The sequence below is a fragment of the Phascolarctos cinereus genome, unplaced genomic scaffold (assembly GCF_003287225.1).
Source record: "Phascolarctos cinereus isolate Bilbo 61053 unplaced genomic scaffold, phaCin_HiC Scaffold_4;HRSCAF=312, whole genome shotgun sequence".
Classification (NCBI taxonomy): domain Eukaryota; kingdom Metazoa; phylum Chordata; class Mammalia; order Diprotodontia; family Phascolarctidae; genus Phascolarctos; species Phascolarctos cinereus.
Genome location: NW_027555847.1, coordinates 667,026,482 through 667,041,006, shown reverse-complemented (window position 1 = coordinate 667,041,006; position 14,525 = coordinate 667,026,482). Strand labels below are relative to the sequence as shown.

Here is a 14,525-nt window from a genome sequence, read left to right as displayed (position 1 = left end):
GGTGTATTAAATTCATTATTCAAGATCATTAGATTAGATCTCAAGAGACCAGTGTTCTAGTGTTACCTCTGCCACTAGGTCATTATATGACATCAAAAAAAGCCACTCTTCTCTCTCAAGACTTCAATTATCTGATATGTAAAATGAGGGGATCGGACTCTGCACTGCTAACATCCTATGTTTTCATACAATTAACTTTTTAAGTACAAAATGGGAGAAGCATTGTCAGATAGTATAGTTCATAAAAATGTTAGTGTGCTGTAATATCAATATGAGTTAACACTGAGACACATTAACCAAAAATTCCAAGTCACTCTTAGGATACATTAAGGGAAGAATAGTGTCCACAATAGTTTCACTCTACTCTGCCCTGGTCAGATAATATTTGGAGCATTTTGTGGGGTTCTGGGCACCCTATTTAAGGAAGGATTTTGATAAGCTGGAGTGGCTGAAAGGAGGGCAACAAAGATGGTGAGAGGTGCTGAGACTGTGCCATGGGAGATCAGTTAAAGGAGCTGAGGATATTTTGTCTAAAAAACAAAAAAAGGAGACTCTAATGTGAAAACATGCTTAATATGAATGTATAAGTAGAGCCTATATCAATTACATACCACCTTGGGGAGGGGGGAGGAGAGAAAGGGGGAGAAAATTTAAAACTCAAAATCTTATAGAAGTGAATGCTGAAAACCAAAAAGAAATAATTTAAAAAAAAAAACCCTTAGGGTGGAACAAGATAAGTTATCTTCAAGTATCTGAAGGTTTGTCATGTAGAAGAGTTATCAGAGTTAGAAACAATGGATGGCCAATGAAGAAAGGCTGATTTAAATTCTCTGTAAGGGAAGTCTTCCTATCATCATCACCTCTGGCCAGATGATGCAAAGGATAGAGTGCTAGACTTGGAGTCGGGAAGACTTGAGTTTGAATCCTGCCTCAGAAACTTACTGGCTGTGGGATCCTGGGGCCTTCATGCACCCTCTCTGGATCTGTTTCCTCATACACAAAATGAGAGGATTGGTTTGGCAGCTTCTAGGGTCTCTTCTAGCTATAAATCTATGATCCTATAAATAACCACAGTTGTCCAAAAGTAGAATGGGATGCCTCAGGAGGTACAGTGTTCCCTTTCTAGAGGTCTTCATGTGAAAGTTGATCATTTTATTGGGGATGTAGAGAGGATTCTTGCTCAAGCATAGGTTTGACTAAATGACCTCAGATGGCCCTTCCAACTCTGAGATTCTGTGACTTTATCACCTCAAAGGTCCCTTCCAGTTCTAATAATCTGTGAAAATATAAATATCATTGAAAGGGATAATCCATTAAGTTATAATGTTAGTCATCAACACTTATTTTCAATTATCTTATGATCTAAACATAGAATCTTGGAGTGTAAGAACTAGATGGGAATTTAGAGGGCATCCAGTTCACCTCCCATCCCATGCAGGAACCCTTCAACAAAATACCAGACTTTGCTTGAATTCTCTAGTGACAGGGTTGCCTCATAAAGCAGTCCATTGAATTGCTATAATTGTTAGGAAGTTCTTCCTTCTATTGAGCCAACATCTGTTTCCCTGTAACATCTCCCTTACGGGTTCCAGTTCTCTTACAGAGCAATATAGAAAAAATCTGCTCCCTTTTCCACACAATCCCTACATGACATGGTTTCTAGACCTCTCACTATCCTGGTTCCCCTACTCTATGCATGCTCTACTGAAATAAAGCTTGTTTCCCCTCTTTATCTAGCTCTTTTAAAGACAGATAGCTGAGAGCAAGTTTTGACTGAGTGAAAGGTTCAGACACTAAACACAGTGTTTTTGCTTAAGATAAGCATGTATGAAGGATGGAGCTTTGTCAGACAGGGGGCAGCATGAACAAGCAGACCTGTGGGGCCACTGAAAGAAGGGAGCTATCACAAATTAGGAAGAGGAAACCGAAAAATGGAAGGAGAAGCTAAGGTCTACCTATACTGAGAGGTTGTCCTGACTGTTTCAAGCTGAAAAGCAAATTGAGATGGAGCAGAGATCCTAAACCCAGAGGTCTAGGGCATACTGGCACCTGTGTTACTAAGATAAGTTTCCTGTAAACTCACCCCATCATGGACAAGAGCCTTCCATGTGTGCTCCAGCTTCTTGATGAATCTAAAGAAAAATCATCAATGATATCAAAGAAATACACTAGAGATACCCAGACCTTTATACCAGTTATCTTCTAGAAACAAAGCATCTCAACTATTTCTTATTGTTTACATAATTTCTCTAGATCAGGCCAAAGTTAATCTTTTCTTGGGGAAGAAAGGAAAAAAGTCATTCAACAAATAGGCAATTGTGCTCACAGAATGTTTCTCTTTCCTTTGTCATGGACTGAAGCTGGCTTTGCTCTAGAGAGGAGTTTAGAACTGAATGGAGGCAGAGTTTCAGATGCATGAATGATACCTAAGAGTTTTCACCAACACCAACCCATTTCTGGGGCTGCCATCAGTTGGTCATTCTAAGAGCTGGCATGGGACCTATCACTTCTCTTCACCCACTCACTTCTGACTTCTTTGTGAGATCTGGCGCATGGTCGTCACTGTCTCATTTGTTCCCTCTCAACACCAAAGAGGTTGCCTTCCCCACCTCTCTTGATCTGCTTCTTTTGAAAGGCTGACTACTCTTGCTTTAGAGTCCCACAAGGAAGATCATTATGGTATACAGAAGGGCTCTGAATTTGGAAAATTATCTGTTTTTTTTAAAATGCCAATAACTAAAAAGAAACTGATTTTAAAAATAAAGGCTAAGCATGGATCTGATTTAAATTCTAATCAGAAAACTTCATCCCAGGCATTTAGGTTTGATTTGACCTGTAATAGAGGAATTCAAAGAAATTCAAAGAAAACTGATCCCCACCACCTACCTGTAAGATTGTAGGATGTCAATTATTCCTATATGTAGCAGTAGACGCTCCCCACGGCCATTCACTGCTGGGATCCCACCCATCCTGAAGAAAGAGTTATGTATCAGTGGCCACTCCAGCTAGTGAAATATGTGGTCCTAGAGACCCAGGAAAAAAAAAAGTTCCAAGAACAGCTACAAGCCAGAGAGCTGCATTTATGGAAATTGACCTCCCTATTGGGAGGTAATGCCAAAGAGGACAGCAGGTTCAGGAGCTGATAACTGAAGTCAGATCCAGAAACTACTTCACTCCTCCTTACCAGAGCCATCTGTCATATAATGAGCCTCTGGGAAAGCAAAGATCCTATCAGCAAGAAAGGAGAGGACAAAGGATAAATCTACCTAAGGTGTTTTGGGTCCATGCCTCAAAAATATTTGAGTGTACCTATTAATCTGCTGTATTCCAGATTTCTCATGATCTACCACAAATGGCTTTCTCTACATCGTAATATCATCTCCTGCCAGCACTTCCAAAGTGGGATGGCAGACTCTTTGTTATTGAGGTCTATTATCCTGTTCGACCACCACAACAGTCCTCTGAGAGGCATGGGCATACAGTGTCCCCATCTGACAAATGAGAAAATTGATACTTGGAGAGGCTCAGCATAAAGCCTAAGGTCACAGCTAATAAGTGATGGAGTACAGATTCTTGAAAGCTGGAAGGGACCTTAGAAATCACCTAGTCCAACCTCCTCAGATTAAAAGTAAGGAAACTGAGGCTCAGAGGGTAACAGTGACTCACTTATTCAACAACTTATTCACACACACACAAACGCTATAAAACAATAAGTTTTTGATTTCGACATGCTTTCCAGAATCAGGCTTATCTTTATAGTTATATTGCAGCTTTCTGACCAGTGAAGGGCAGACTAAGTTAATTCTAGAAACTTAGGGTCCTGCTTAAGGCCCCTCCCCTACTGTAAGAATTATAGTTAGCAAATATGACCAAAGGTGGCAGAGAAAGCTATATGATACTTGTTTATTTCTCTAAAGAACACGATCATTAGTAAATTTCCCAGCTCCCCAAATGTGCCAGATCCTAATTATGTTGGCTGCCAATGGCTAAGATAATGCCATACCCACTGCCAGTATAAACACAGCACACTGCAATGTTAGTTGGTGTCCAGACTTAGTGGTTCGATACTTAGTGGTTCAGGAGCCCAGGGCCAGCCAAGCTTGCCTTGCACACAACTGACCACATGCACTGTAGTCCTCACCTGTGACTCTTTGCTATTCTCTTGTTGGAGGTCTGCACCTGGGCCAAATCCTAAAAATGCCAAGACAGTCTAAAGACCAGATACGTTATCCCTGGGGGATCCCCCCACCCTGACATAGCAACTTCTGGTCCTAGTGGGATTTTGATTAATGGTCTATTGAACAGTTCTTAGTGGAATTTTAATTAATGTTCTATTGAACAGATCTAGGTTTCTAATACTAGTCAACATATTAGGGCGGTAGGTTAATATGCCTTGATACCGTTTAGATGTATTAGGGAAAGTCTGGCTCCAATGATAGCTGACTTAGACAACAGATCTTCACTCTCTCCTACTACAAAGGAGGAATCTCATTTCATATTTTTCTCTACTATTCAAGAATCAAGCAGGATAAGGCCCAAGCTTCTTAGCCTGGCATTCCAAGTCCCTCTGCAATCTGATCCCAACTTGACTTTCTAGTCTTATTTCCCACTCTTTTCTGTAAGAATTTCCACTCTAGCCAAACTGGTCTCCCCACTGTTTCCCTAATAAGCTATTCTCACCTCTATACCTTGTTAACACCATTCCTCCCATCTCTAATGTCTTCCTCTCTCTTTCCTGACAATCCAATTCCTTCAAAGCTCCACTCAAGTCCCATGACCTAGTATGAAACTTTCCCTAACCATCCTAGTCCATGTTGATTTTTTTCTCTTCTCAGCTTCTACAGCAAAATCAAATAGCTATGTGAGGTCATAACACTATGAAGGAAATGAAAAGCAACTGATTCCCTGGGAAGACACACCACTGAGTCTACCTCAGAGCTCATGACTGTCTATACATATGAAGATTCATTGTATTTTGCCCTTGTGGTTTTTATATGGTCTCGTGTGAGCATTTAACTCCTATATTTCTTACTTAATTTCATGAGTATATGTCCTATACCTGCTACTAGACTGTAAGCTCCCTGAGGATAGACAACCTTAGGATTGTTAAGACTCTGTCATCATATCCAATCTGCTATACCATCCTATCAATTCCACCTCAGCAGAATCTCTATTCCTACTGTTACTACCCTAGTGCAAGTCCTCACTAGGTCCCACTTGGGCCTATTGCAATAGCTTCCTAATAGATTTTCCTTTCTCCAATCCTCCAATCCACCTTTTATACGCTGTTGGAATAACCTTTTTCACATACAGATCTGGTATAAACATTACAATCTGATCAGAAATACCAAGAAGCTCCCAAATTGCCATTGAAAAATTTAAACTCCTTTGCTGGAATTCAAAGTCCTTCACGATTTGATACTACCCTCCTTTTTCAGCCTTATATCATATAACAAGCCTTACTCTGACACTTCATAGTAATACAGAAGTGGATCATAGAGGAATTGGAGAATGTTGGTTTCATCATTTGCCTGAAGGACACTTGGTCATCTTAACTGGTCATGCACATGGTGAACATGATGAACTCACGATCTCTAAAAAGACAGTTACAGCATATATGCCAATACTTGTTGCAGAGGATGAAACAGTAGAGACTTTCTATGAAAAATACGACAAGATCCAAGTCAAATTTCACCTTGATACCTGGAGACTTCAACACGAAGAGAGGATAGTAAAAATATGTTGGAACACATGGGTAAGGATTAAGAATTCAAAGACGCCAATGGCTTTGGGATTATTATTATTTGTTGTTGTTGTTGTTGTTTTGGGTTAGGCAATGGCGTTAGCTGACTTGCCCAAGGTCACACAGCTAGTAAGTGGTAAGTGTCTGAGGCCAGATTTGAACTCAGGTTCTCCTGATTCCAGGGCCAGTGCTCTATCCACTGTGCCACCTAGTTGCCCCTGCTTTGGGATTATCTGGAAGTGTTATGCCTGTGTATCATAAATACTTTCTTTAAGCAGCATAATGTCATATCCTTGAGGCAAGGACAGTTTTTTTGTCTCTGTATGCCTTGCACAGAGTAGATGTTTAATAAAAGTTTTCGGAATGAAGAGAGTTGGAAGGTATTAGACATGTGGAATGCTGAGAATCATATAAAATGAAATTGACTTCTTCTGGGAAGAAAGAACTGTCCACTGCCATGGAAGTATTTTAGAATAAGTTAGGCTATGTGAACAGCAAATCCGTAGAGTTTTAAAGAAAGATGGGAAGATACTCTGTGCAACTGAAACAGGCCAACTCTTTTAGTTGACTGGTACTCTGAAAAAAATGGAAGTTGGATAAAAGTAAAGAAAATGATTCAAATATTGCTATTCCTAAGAGGAGTTTTATTGAATGAAAACAGCCACCATAACAAGCCAGAAAGAGATAAGAAACTGTCTTAGCCAACAAACACGTGGATCTCCTGTAGAAGTGGAGAGCCATGGCAGTTAAAGAGACTATCTATTATAAGTTGTACTGTTTAAAAATTAATACACTGAAGGGGAAAACAGGCCTACAAAAAATTAAGTGTGAGACCCAGCTAAACTGTATCATCCCAAGAACACTGTAGATGGAAGGAAAATAAAAATACGCAATATAGGACAGTTCAGACAGCTCTACTTATTAAAATTACAGCTATTCAAAAGTGGAATGGACTGCCACAGAAGACAGGCAGTTACCCCTCATTGGAGGTCTTCAGGCAAGACGCTGGATGACTACCCAATGGTTATAGTAGAGCAGGGATTAGTTTTTGAATAAAGGCTACATTAGATAGCTGTTAAAGTCCCTTCAATCTCTAAAATTCGGTGATTCTGAGATTATCATTAATAACTTTGGGACCATCCCACTTGAACACTAATACCTCAGTATCCAAAGTGATAATATAAGGCTGTAGAGATGGCATCAATGAAACTGAAGTGAGGAAGAATGGCTGTACCTGACCAATACAAAGAAGAAACCTATGTTGGAGGCAACACAATTTAAAGGGATTCAGAGGCTGATTTCCAAAATATCTCAAAGTAGGGAACATTCCAAAAGAATCAAGATCGTGATTCATAGTATTCTCCCCTACCCCACCAAAAAAACCGGCCAAGTAAACTTTAGGTTAGTACTAACCTATATGTCTACTTTCTTATTGCCATAGAATCCTTATGAGAAGGGTCTATGTATGTAATAATTATAGCTGGCATTTATATGTGTGTTAGGGTTTGCAAAGTATTGTACAAATATTATCTCACTCTATCCTGACAGCAACCATGGGAGGTAGGTGCTATTATTACCCCCATTTTACAGATAAGGAAATTCAGGTGCAAAGTGGCCAAGTGACTTGCCCAGGATTACGCAGTTAGTAAAATGTCTAAGGCAGGATTTGAAATCAGGTTTTCCTAACACCACAAGCACTACATCCACTGGGCCACCTAGCTGAAAGAGGGTGTCCTTGATGAAAATGAGAAGAGAACAAGAAGGCTTCTTTAGAATATTTTCTATAGCTGGGCACATCTTCACCGTCATTATCAATGGAGTAGTATAGAAAATATAAGATAGTGCTGTGTTTATAATTTGTTGACTACAAAGCTATGACTCAAGGGTCAAAAATTTCATTGGTTTGGCTAATTTTACTGTTGAAAGAGATCAGAACTCCTTTGTAACTTATGATACTTCTGTAACTTAGATGGGTCTCTGGGAGTTGTTGTGACTGGAAAAATTTATTACCCCGAAGTCAACTAGGTGATGAGTCTCCCTTAACTTCTCAGAAACAGTTCACCAAATATTGCACTGGTATCCACAAGATATTAAAGATATAGAATAAGACTTCTAGTACATTTGGTAGGTGATATATAGAGGATGTATTTCCATATATGGACAAGAATCACATGCGATGAGAAGATACATGTAACAAGGGGGGGGTGATTCTCCCCCCAACCCCCAAGCTCAGTTGATGTAATCACAGAAGGTCTAGAATGGAACCACAAGGTGTTAATGAGGTGTTAAATTAACTGTAAAGAAGGGAATGTTGTGGTTGGCTAAATAAACAAATTGGCCATGACTTGGGGGCTTTAAACAGCTAGGCTCTGGATGAACTTCAGAGTTAGGGTTTGAGACAGGGAGAGACTGCAAGTTGAAATTGCCTATGGAGAAGACTTGTGCAGGAGGGAAAGAAGGGACTTTACTGGCTATGTTATTCTCAAGGGAAGCTAATGGACAAGCAGGAGGCATTACCTCTAGTGAAGAGCAGAGAAATATATTCTAGATCAATTCAAAGAGACAGTCAGTCACTGAGGAAGCAGTTTCAAGGACTGCATCCCCTGGCTGCAGAGAAGAGTTAGACTGTAGAAAGTAGCAGACACTGGGAACCTGGCCGAGCAACCTGTGAAGCAGAAATGCTGAACCCCGGGGGAGCTTTGTGAAGGCTCTAAGAAGAAAGAACGGATTACTAGGCCTTTTAGTGCTACAAGCTGTCTTTGTCATATGTGTATTCTGCCTCACAACAACTGTACTCTAAGGTTAAGCCCACTCTTCCCAAGTGTGCATTTGGGGGAGTGTGTGTCCCGATATTAAGGAAGGGCAATGTTTTAGAACTACTATTCTTGCTCTGCCATCTGAATAAATGACTTTGCTGAGACCTGAGCCTACTGGATGACTCTTAACAGGAAGCACGCTGGTGGGCACTTGTGTCCTACAGCGTTCAGGCAAAGACTCACAGGGTTATCCATAAGTGCGTGTGGGAGTAGCAGTACCTCTGGAGTCTCAACCCAACAATGCAAGGTGAGAGAATTAAAGTAGTCAAAAATTAACATGATCATGGAGCCATCAAAAAGCTGGTTAGTAGGTTGTACTACACTCTATATTCTCTATACTCCAGCCAAACTGGACTACTCTCTGTCCTCCAAATATGTTGAGTTTACCATCTCTGTGCCTTTGTACTCCTGCAATTCCTTGTGCCTGGAATATTCTCCCTCCTTTGCTGAGTGCTGAATTTCTATACATATTTTAAAGCCCAATTCAGATATCACCACATCCTCTGCGAAGCCTTCCCTGATCTTTCTCTTCTGTGAGGATGTTTCTCTTGGACTTCACATAGCAATTTGTTTTGCAAACCCTGAAATTACTTGCCATTTATTATTGTATATTACAACTGTGTATCTTATTCCTGGTGCTAGACTAAACTCCTAAAGGGCAGAAACTGTTTTATCCAGATGCTGTTCTTTCCCCAAGAGCCCCTCCTAATGTTCTGTCCACAGTAAGTGTTTAAAAATGTTTGCTGAATTGATGTTGAATGTACGCTACACACAGTGAGAGATCACCAATTTACTTTATGAAGGGATATGGCTGTGGTTCTAATTTGGACTAAATTACTGGACTGACAAATGGAGAACAGTCCTTCTCCCTTGATGCCACTCTTCTACTGCTTTTGGAATGTCAAGGACAGCATGGGCAGGGTAAGGAATCTGTGTTCTACTCTCATCCCAATATGACAATATCAAGCCTGGGGTGGAAATGAGTAGGAGGCAGTGGCAGATAAGGGACAGACAGAAAGAGGTCCCTGAGAGGAGAGGTGACCCAGCAACTGTCCTATGAGTTAACCACAGAGAAAGCCTTCCTCAAGGCTGTCAGTGGACCTTGACCAAACTCATTACTTACGTGTCATCAGTGTCTATAGATTCCCCCCGGGCAGCCCCACCCTGGATAGACTCCATAGCAGTAGAGTAGAGAGCTTTCTGGCCAACTGGACGTTTCTCATCTGACGTGCTCTGGGCTCCCTCTGTCTGCCTTTCCCGTTCCTGTTGGTCGATATTATGCACCCCCAGCAATAGGCTGTAGTCCATGATCTTAAAACTCTCCAATACCTACATGACAAAAGAAAAAAAATAGAGACACACCACACCAACCCCTCCCAACACCTGGAATCAGGTCAAACCTAGCAGACTCTGGCTCTGCCTTCTTGGCCTCTTGTCATTCACACCCTGTGAACTCTTAGTTATCACAAAATCTTAGTTTTGTAGTAATCACTGATCACTAAACAAAACTGAACTTAATTCCATTCTGCAATCTCAGATAATAAAATGCTTCTTTCCATAGGATTATTTCTGATGGGTATTGGTAATACTGTAAAGTGTTCTTGGCAAGAGGTAATCCAGTCCTTCTATGCAAGGAAGTCCCCAGTTCTAACTTCTGATTTTTAAAAAAATCTAGCAAGTCCATGAACCTGCTGCCTGGTAAGGCATCTGAGAAGCCCTGGTATTCTGATATTCTTGGCACGAGATTTGTACCATTCATCATTCTGAAGTCAGGGCCTGTGTAATCTCATTTTCCTGCTTAGGGTCTATGCCACTTTCTTTCATGGAATGAGAGCTCATGGGATATTGCCTTCTCTTTCCAGGGCTAAGGTTTGGCATGATATTACCCTCCCTAGAACAATCAGTGCTATCTTTCCCCCACTAGGATCAGTGTGACTCACTCCCATTCATATAAACTTACCCTCTTAGGGGCCCTTTCCCTTACCAAACAGTCTCTCTGCAGAGTTTTCACCAGTGCAGTAAAAGTGTCAGCATCCAGCATCAGCCCCTCAGGCATGTCCTGCATAAAGTCCAGGTCCTTATAAGTGGGGATGGACTTCTCCTTTTCCTTCTTGCTTGCCCGTCGCTTGTATGTAGAGCCCTTTAAGTCAAACTTAAGGTGCATCTTTACTAAGCGGGGAAGTATGTTGTTCATTACCACCACCCGGATGTTCTTCCCTCCAGACTGAACACAGTATAGCCCATAAAACTTAGGCAGCAGAGTCCGAGGATTCTGGTTTAAATTCTGGGAGGAAGAAAATCACACTGTTAAAAGGAAATGAAAAACAACTGGACTTAAAGCCATGAAGATCGAGTTCAAAACTGTCCTCAGTCACTTGCTGGCTATGTGATCCTGGTCAAGTCTGTTAAACTTCCTCAGCTTCAGTTTCCTCATCTTTAAAATCCTCACAGGGTCTTTGTGAGGATCAGATGAGAAAGCTTATGTAAATTGCTTTATAAACCACTTAAAGCACTATATAAATGATAACTATTGTCATTATTCCCTACACCAAACTGGAATCCACCAGAGGATGCAGATTTTGTCAGTGGTCCTCTCTGTTGACTCTAAATGCAGACAAACTTCCATTCTTCTAACTGCAATAAATCTGATCCAAGAAGTCCAGTGCTGCTGGTAATTTTGGTTTGTTGGTTCTGTTATGGGGAATCACAGGAGTTGAAAGGGACATAAGAGGCCAGAGGTGTTAATCACTCAAATGAGGCCCACAGTACTGGTCTACAGGTAACCTTATGTATGGTTTTAGTGGATCCCCTTTTTATCTGAGCTTCACACCACTGACCTAGCCCATTTTTCCAGGGAAAAGAGGAAGCCCTTTTACAGTATCCCTGACAGGTGGTCAATCAGCCTCAACTTGAATATCCCAAGCAATGAAGAGCTCACGACATTTCAAGACAGTCTGTTTTGCCATTGTTGAGCTACCCAGTAAAGATGGTTCAAGAGTTTTTAAACTTGAGGCAGCCTGATATAGCAGAAAGAACATGAGACTTGGAGTCAGAAGACTTAAAATGGAGCCCTAGTGGAGACTTCCTAGGTAACTTGTTAGAGCTTAAGCAAATTACTGAATTTCTCTGAGTCTTTGGTTCTTCATCTATAAAATGGAGATCATTCTGATATTATACCTACCTACAACAGAGGGTTGTTATGAAGAATGTTTAATAAAATTTAAAGCCTGACAGAAATGGGAGTTACTGCTAGCAGTAATCTTATTTTTTGTGTGAGGTTCTCCAGCTGAGCTGTCATAACGACAGTAGTAGCAGATTAAATTTATATAGTATTTTAAGGTTGGCAAATACCTTTTATATCTTATTTGAACCTCACAAAAACTGTAAGCAGATATTATATTGTTATCTCCTTAATAAATTGAGGCTTAGAGCAATTAAGTGACTTGTCCAAGGTTACACTGTTAGTACATAACAGAGCTGGGATTCCAACAGAGCTGGGATTTCAAGTATAGAGCTCTTTTCATCCAGGAAGATGGTTTTTTGGGCTGCTGGGAGGATAATGATTCCTAGCTTTTCTTCTCTCACCTCCAAAGTTCTCCAGACTCGAAGACTTCAGCTGACATTTCTGGGCAAGGCCAATGAGCCAAGTTAAGAGTTTATCCTCCATGGGAAAGAATCAGGCTTTCTACCTGGCATTTCCCTAAGGTGACTCAAAGTAAACCCAAAGTTTTAAAAACACATGTTTAAAAAAATGTTTTCACATGCAACTGGGAAATAAGAAATACAGGAAATGGGGTATAGAAATCTATCCTGCCCTACAGGAAAACAGAAGGGGAAGAGGATAAGAGAAGGGGGGGAGAGATAGAAGAGAGGGCAAACTAGGGGAAGGTGTATTCAGAATGCAGGCTGTCATGGGGTGGGGGGAGGGGCGAGATGGGGTGAAAATTTGGAACTCAAAATCTTGTGGAAGTAAATGTTGAAAACCAAAAATAAATAAATGTATATCAAAAAAAAAAAGGTGACTCAAAGTATTCTCCCACTGGGCTGGACCTCGAGCTAAAAGTCTGTTTATTAGACCAGGTTTCAGGAAACCAAAAAATTTCCTGAAGCGGATCTGGGAGAAAAAGAATATGTCAACTCCAAAGAATCAGAGGGAAAAGCAGCCCCATCCAAATTTTATAATCTTTGTTCTTCTTTTAGAAAACCCTAAACTGCTCTGGTCCTTTCTTTACAGATATAGATTATCTGATTCTTACAGCACAGTAGCTATTGCTGGAAGCTTTGGTCTCTTTACAATCAACTTCCTTGGCCTCTGGTCTTGTGGCTGTCACCTGACACCTTAGTGGAATTTCAAACAGATGCTTGATGTAACAATTATCATATAGCAACCATCTTTTACTGTTTTCTGTCAACAGCATAAGTCCACGCATATACCTACAGACAGCAGAAACCTATGCTCTGGTTTCCATTAAGGATATGGGTCTCTGAGAGGAGTGGCAAGGGTCCTTATCCAAGTGGATGAGAATGGGGTTCACTTTGGGATACCACACTTTAAGAAGCACATAGATAAGTTGGTATGGCTTTGGAGGAGCATTACCAGGAGGGAGAGAAGATCAGAAGTCATTATAAAGAAGGAAATGGGGATGTTTAAAATAGGGAAGAGAAAACCTAAAAAATTATAGTTGATTTTTTTTCCCAAATATTTAAAGAGCTGGCAGGGAAAAATAAACTTTTTCTGCTTGGCTCCTACTGGGAGGAGAAGGGAGGAAGAGCAAAAGGACACAGATTTTGGTTCAATAAAGGCTACATTTTCTATCAACAAGACCTGTCTGATAATGGAATGGGTGACCTGGGAAGGTCATGAGATTTGCATGTCCTATGCGGAGGCTGGATAACCACATGCCAGAACATGCAGAAGAGACTCCAGCTTTTGGCAGTGATTGGACTAGATGCCTTCTGACGTCCCTTCCAACCCTAATGATTCTTAAGACACCAATCCAATTAACTTCATCAAGCACATTAAGTCAAGTCAGAAATAGATCTGAGAGTAAAAATTTTAAACAAAAATAGAAACTATGACTTATCAAGTGACAAGTCAATTTCTTCACACATTTCCTCAAAACTTAGGAAAGTATGTAGGCCAGTGAGCATTTTTGTACATCTGTAGCCTCTTGTTTCTTATTTACAAGGTCGGTTTGGCCCTGCCAAGAACTGGAACATGCTTGGTTACATGCAAAATGAGATTTGAGAAACCTACATTTGGTCCTGAGGGGACAATTTTAGAACTGACTATGCCACTGCAAGATTCCCAGGCCTCCAACCTCCCTCCATAATCAGTATGACTGTGTTTGCCACCTCACCTGTTTTATCTCCACTGCCCAACACAGTGCCCTGATTTTGGATAGGAAGTCTTGCTGTATTACAAGCTCTGGAGACCCCAAGGTAGAGGTCATCTAGTCATCCTTCCCAAATAGTACAGGAATGCCATTAGTAGCATCCCTGAAGGGTGGTCATCCATTCTCTGCCTGAACATTCCCCTGCCCAGAAAGCCCCTAATTTATGAGTCAGCCCATCTCATTGTTAGGATGCCTAAGAAAGACAGTTTAAGTTTTTGAATGAGACTTTCAACTTAGTACAATCCTCTGGCTGATGTCATTATATTAAAGAGAAGTCTGGGACAAATGGAGATGTTTTCTTCCTCTGGTTGGAGGGAAGGATCAGATCATGTGAGTGTTCGAAGGGCCACTGAAGATCTATAGTTTCTCTTTCTCCACCTTTTACAGATAAAGTAACCGAGATGGGAAGTGACACATAGTCACAGTGATTTTGCAGCAGAGACTGGTTCAGAGCTCAGAGATCCTTACTCCTAGCACTTTATTGTTTGTTTTATTAGAGCATGCTACCTTCCAGGTTTTTTTTTTTTAATTTTAAAACACATTTAAAATTTTATTTTTAGGTCCACATTT

General features: G+C 40.8%; 1 protein-coding gene across 7 annotated transcripts in view; it reads right to left on the bottom strand.

Moving 5' to 3' along the window:
* Positions 1-14,525, bottom strand: part of PIP5K1C (phosphatidylinositol-4-phosphate 5-kinase type 1 gamma) — a 139,054-nt gene that overhangs the window by 32,322 nt on the left and 92,207 nt on the right. For all 7 annotated transcript variants that reach the window (XR_002321122.2, XR_013486417.1, XM_020969193.2 and 4 more), the window contains exons 7-10: positions 10,544-10,843; positions 9,683-9,888; positions 2,887-2,970; positions 2,084-2,132 (exon numbers count right to left, since the gene is read on the bottom strand). Coding sequence is in view for 5 of the 7 variants with exons in the window: in XM_020969193.2 (XP_020824852.1) it covers positions 2,084-2,132; positions 2,887-2,970; positions 9,683-9,888; positions 10,544-10,843 (639 nt within the window). In the remaining 2 variants the exon portion in view is untranslated. The remainder of the gene's footprint in view (positions 1-2,083; positions 2,133-2,886; positions 2,971-9,682; positions 9,889-10,543; positions 10,844-14,525) is intronic.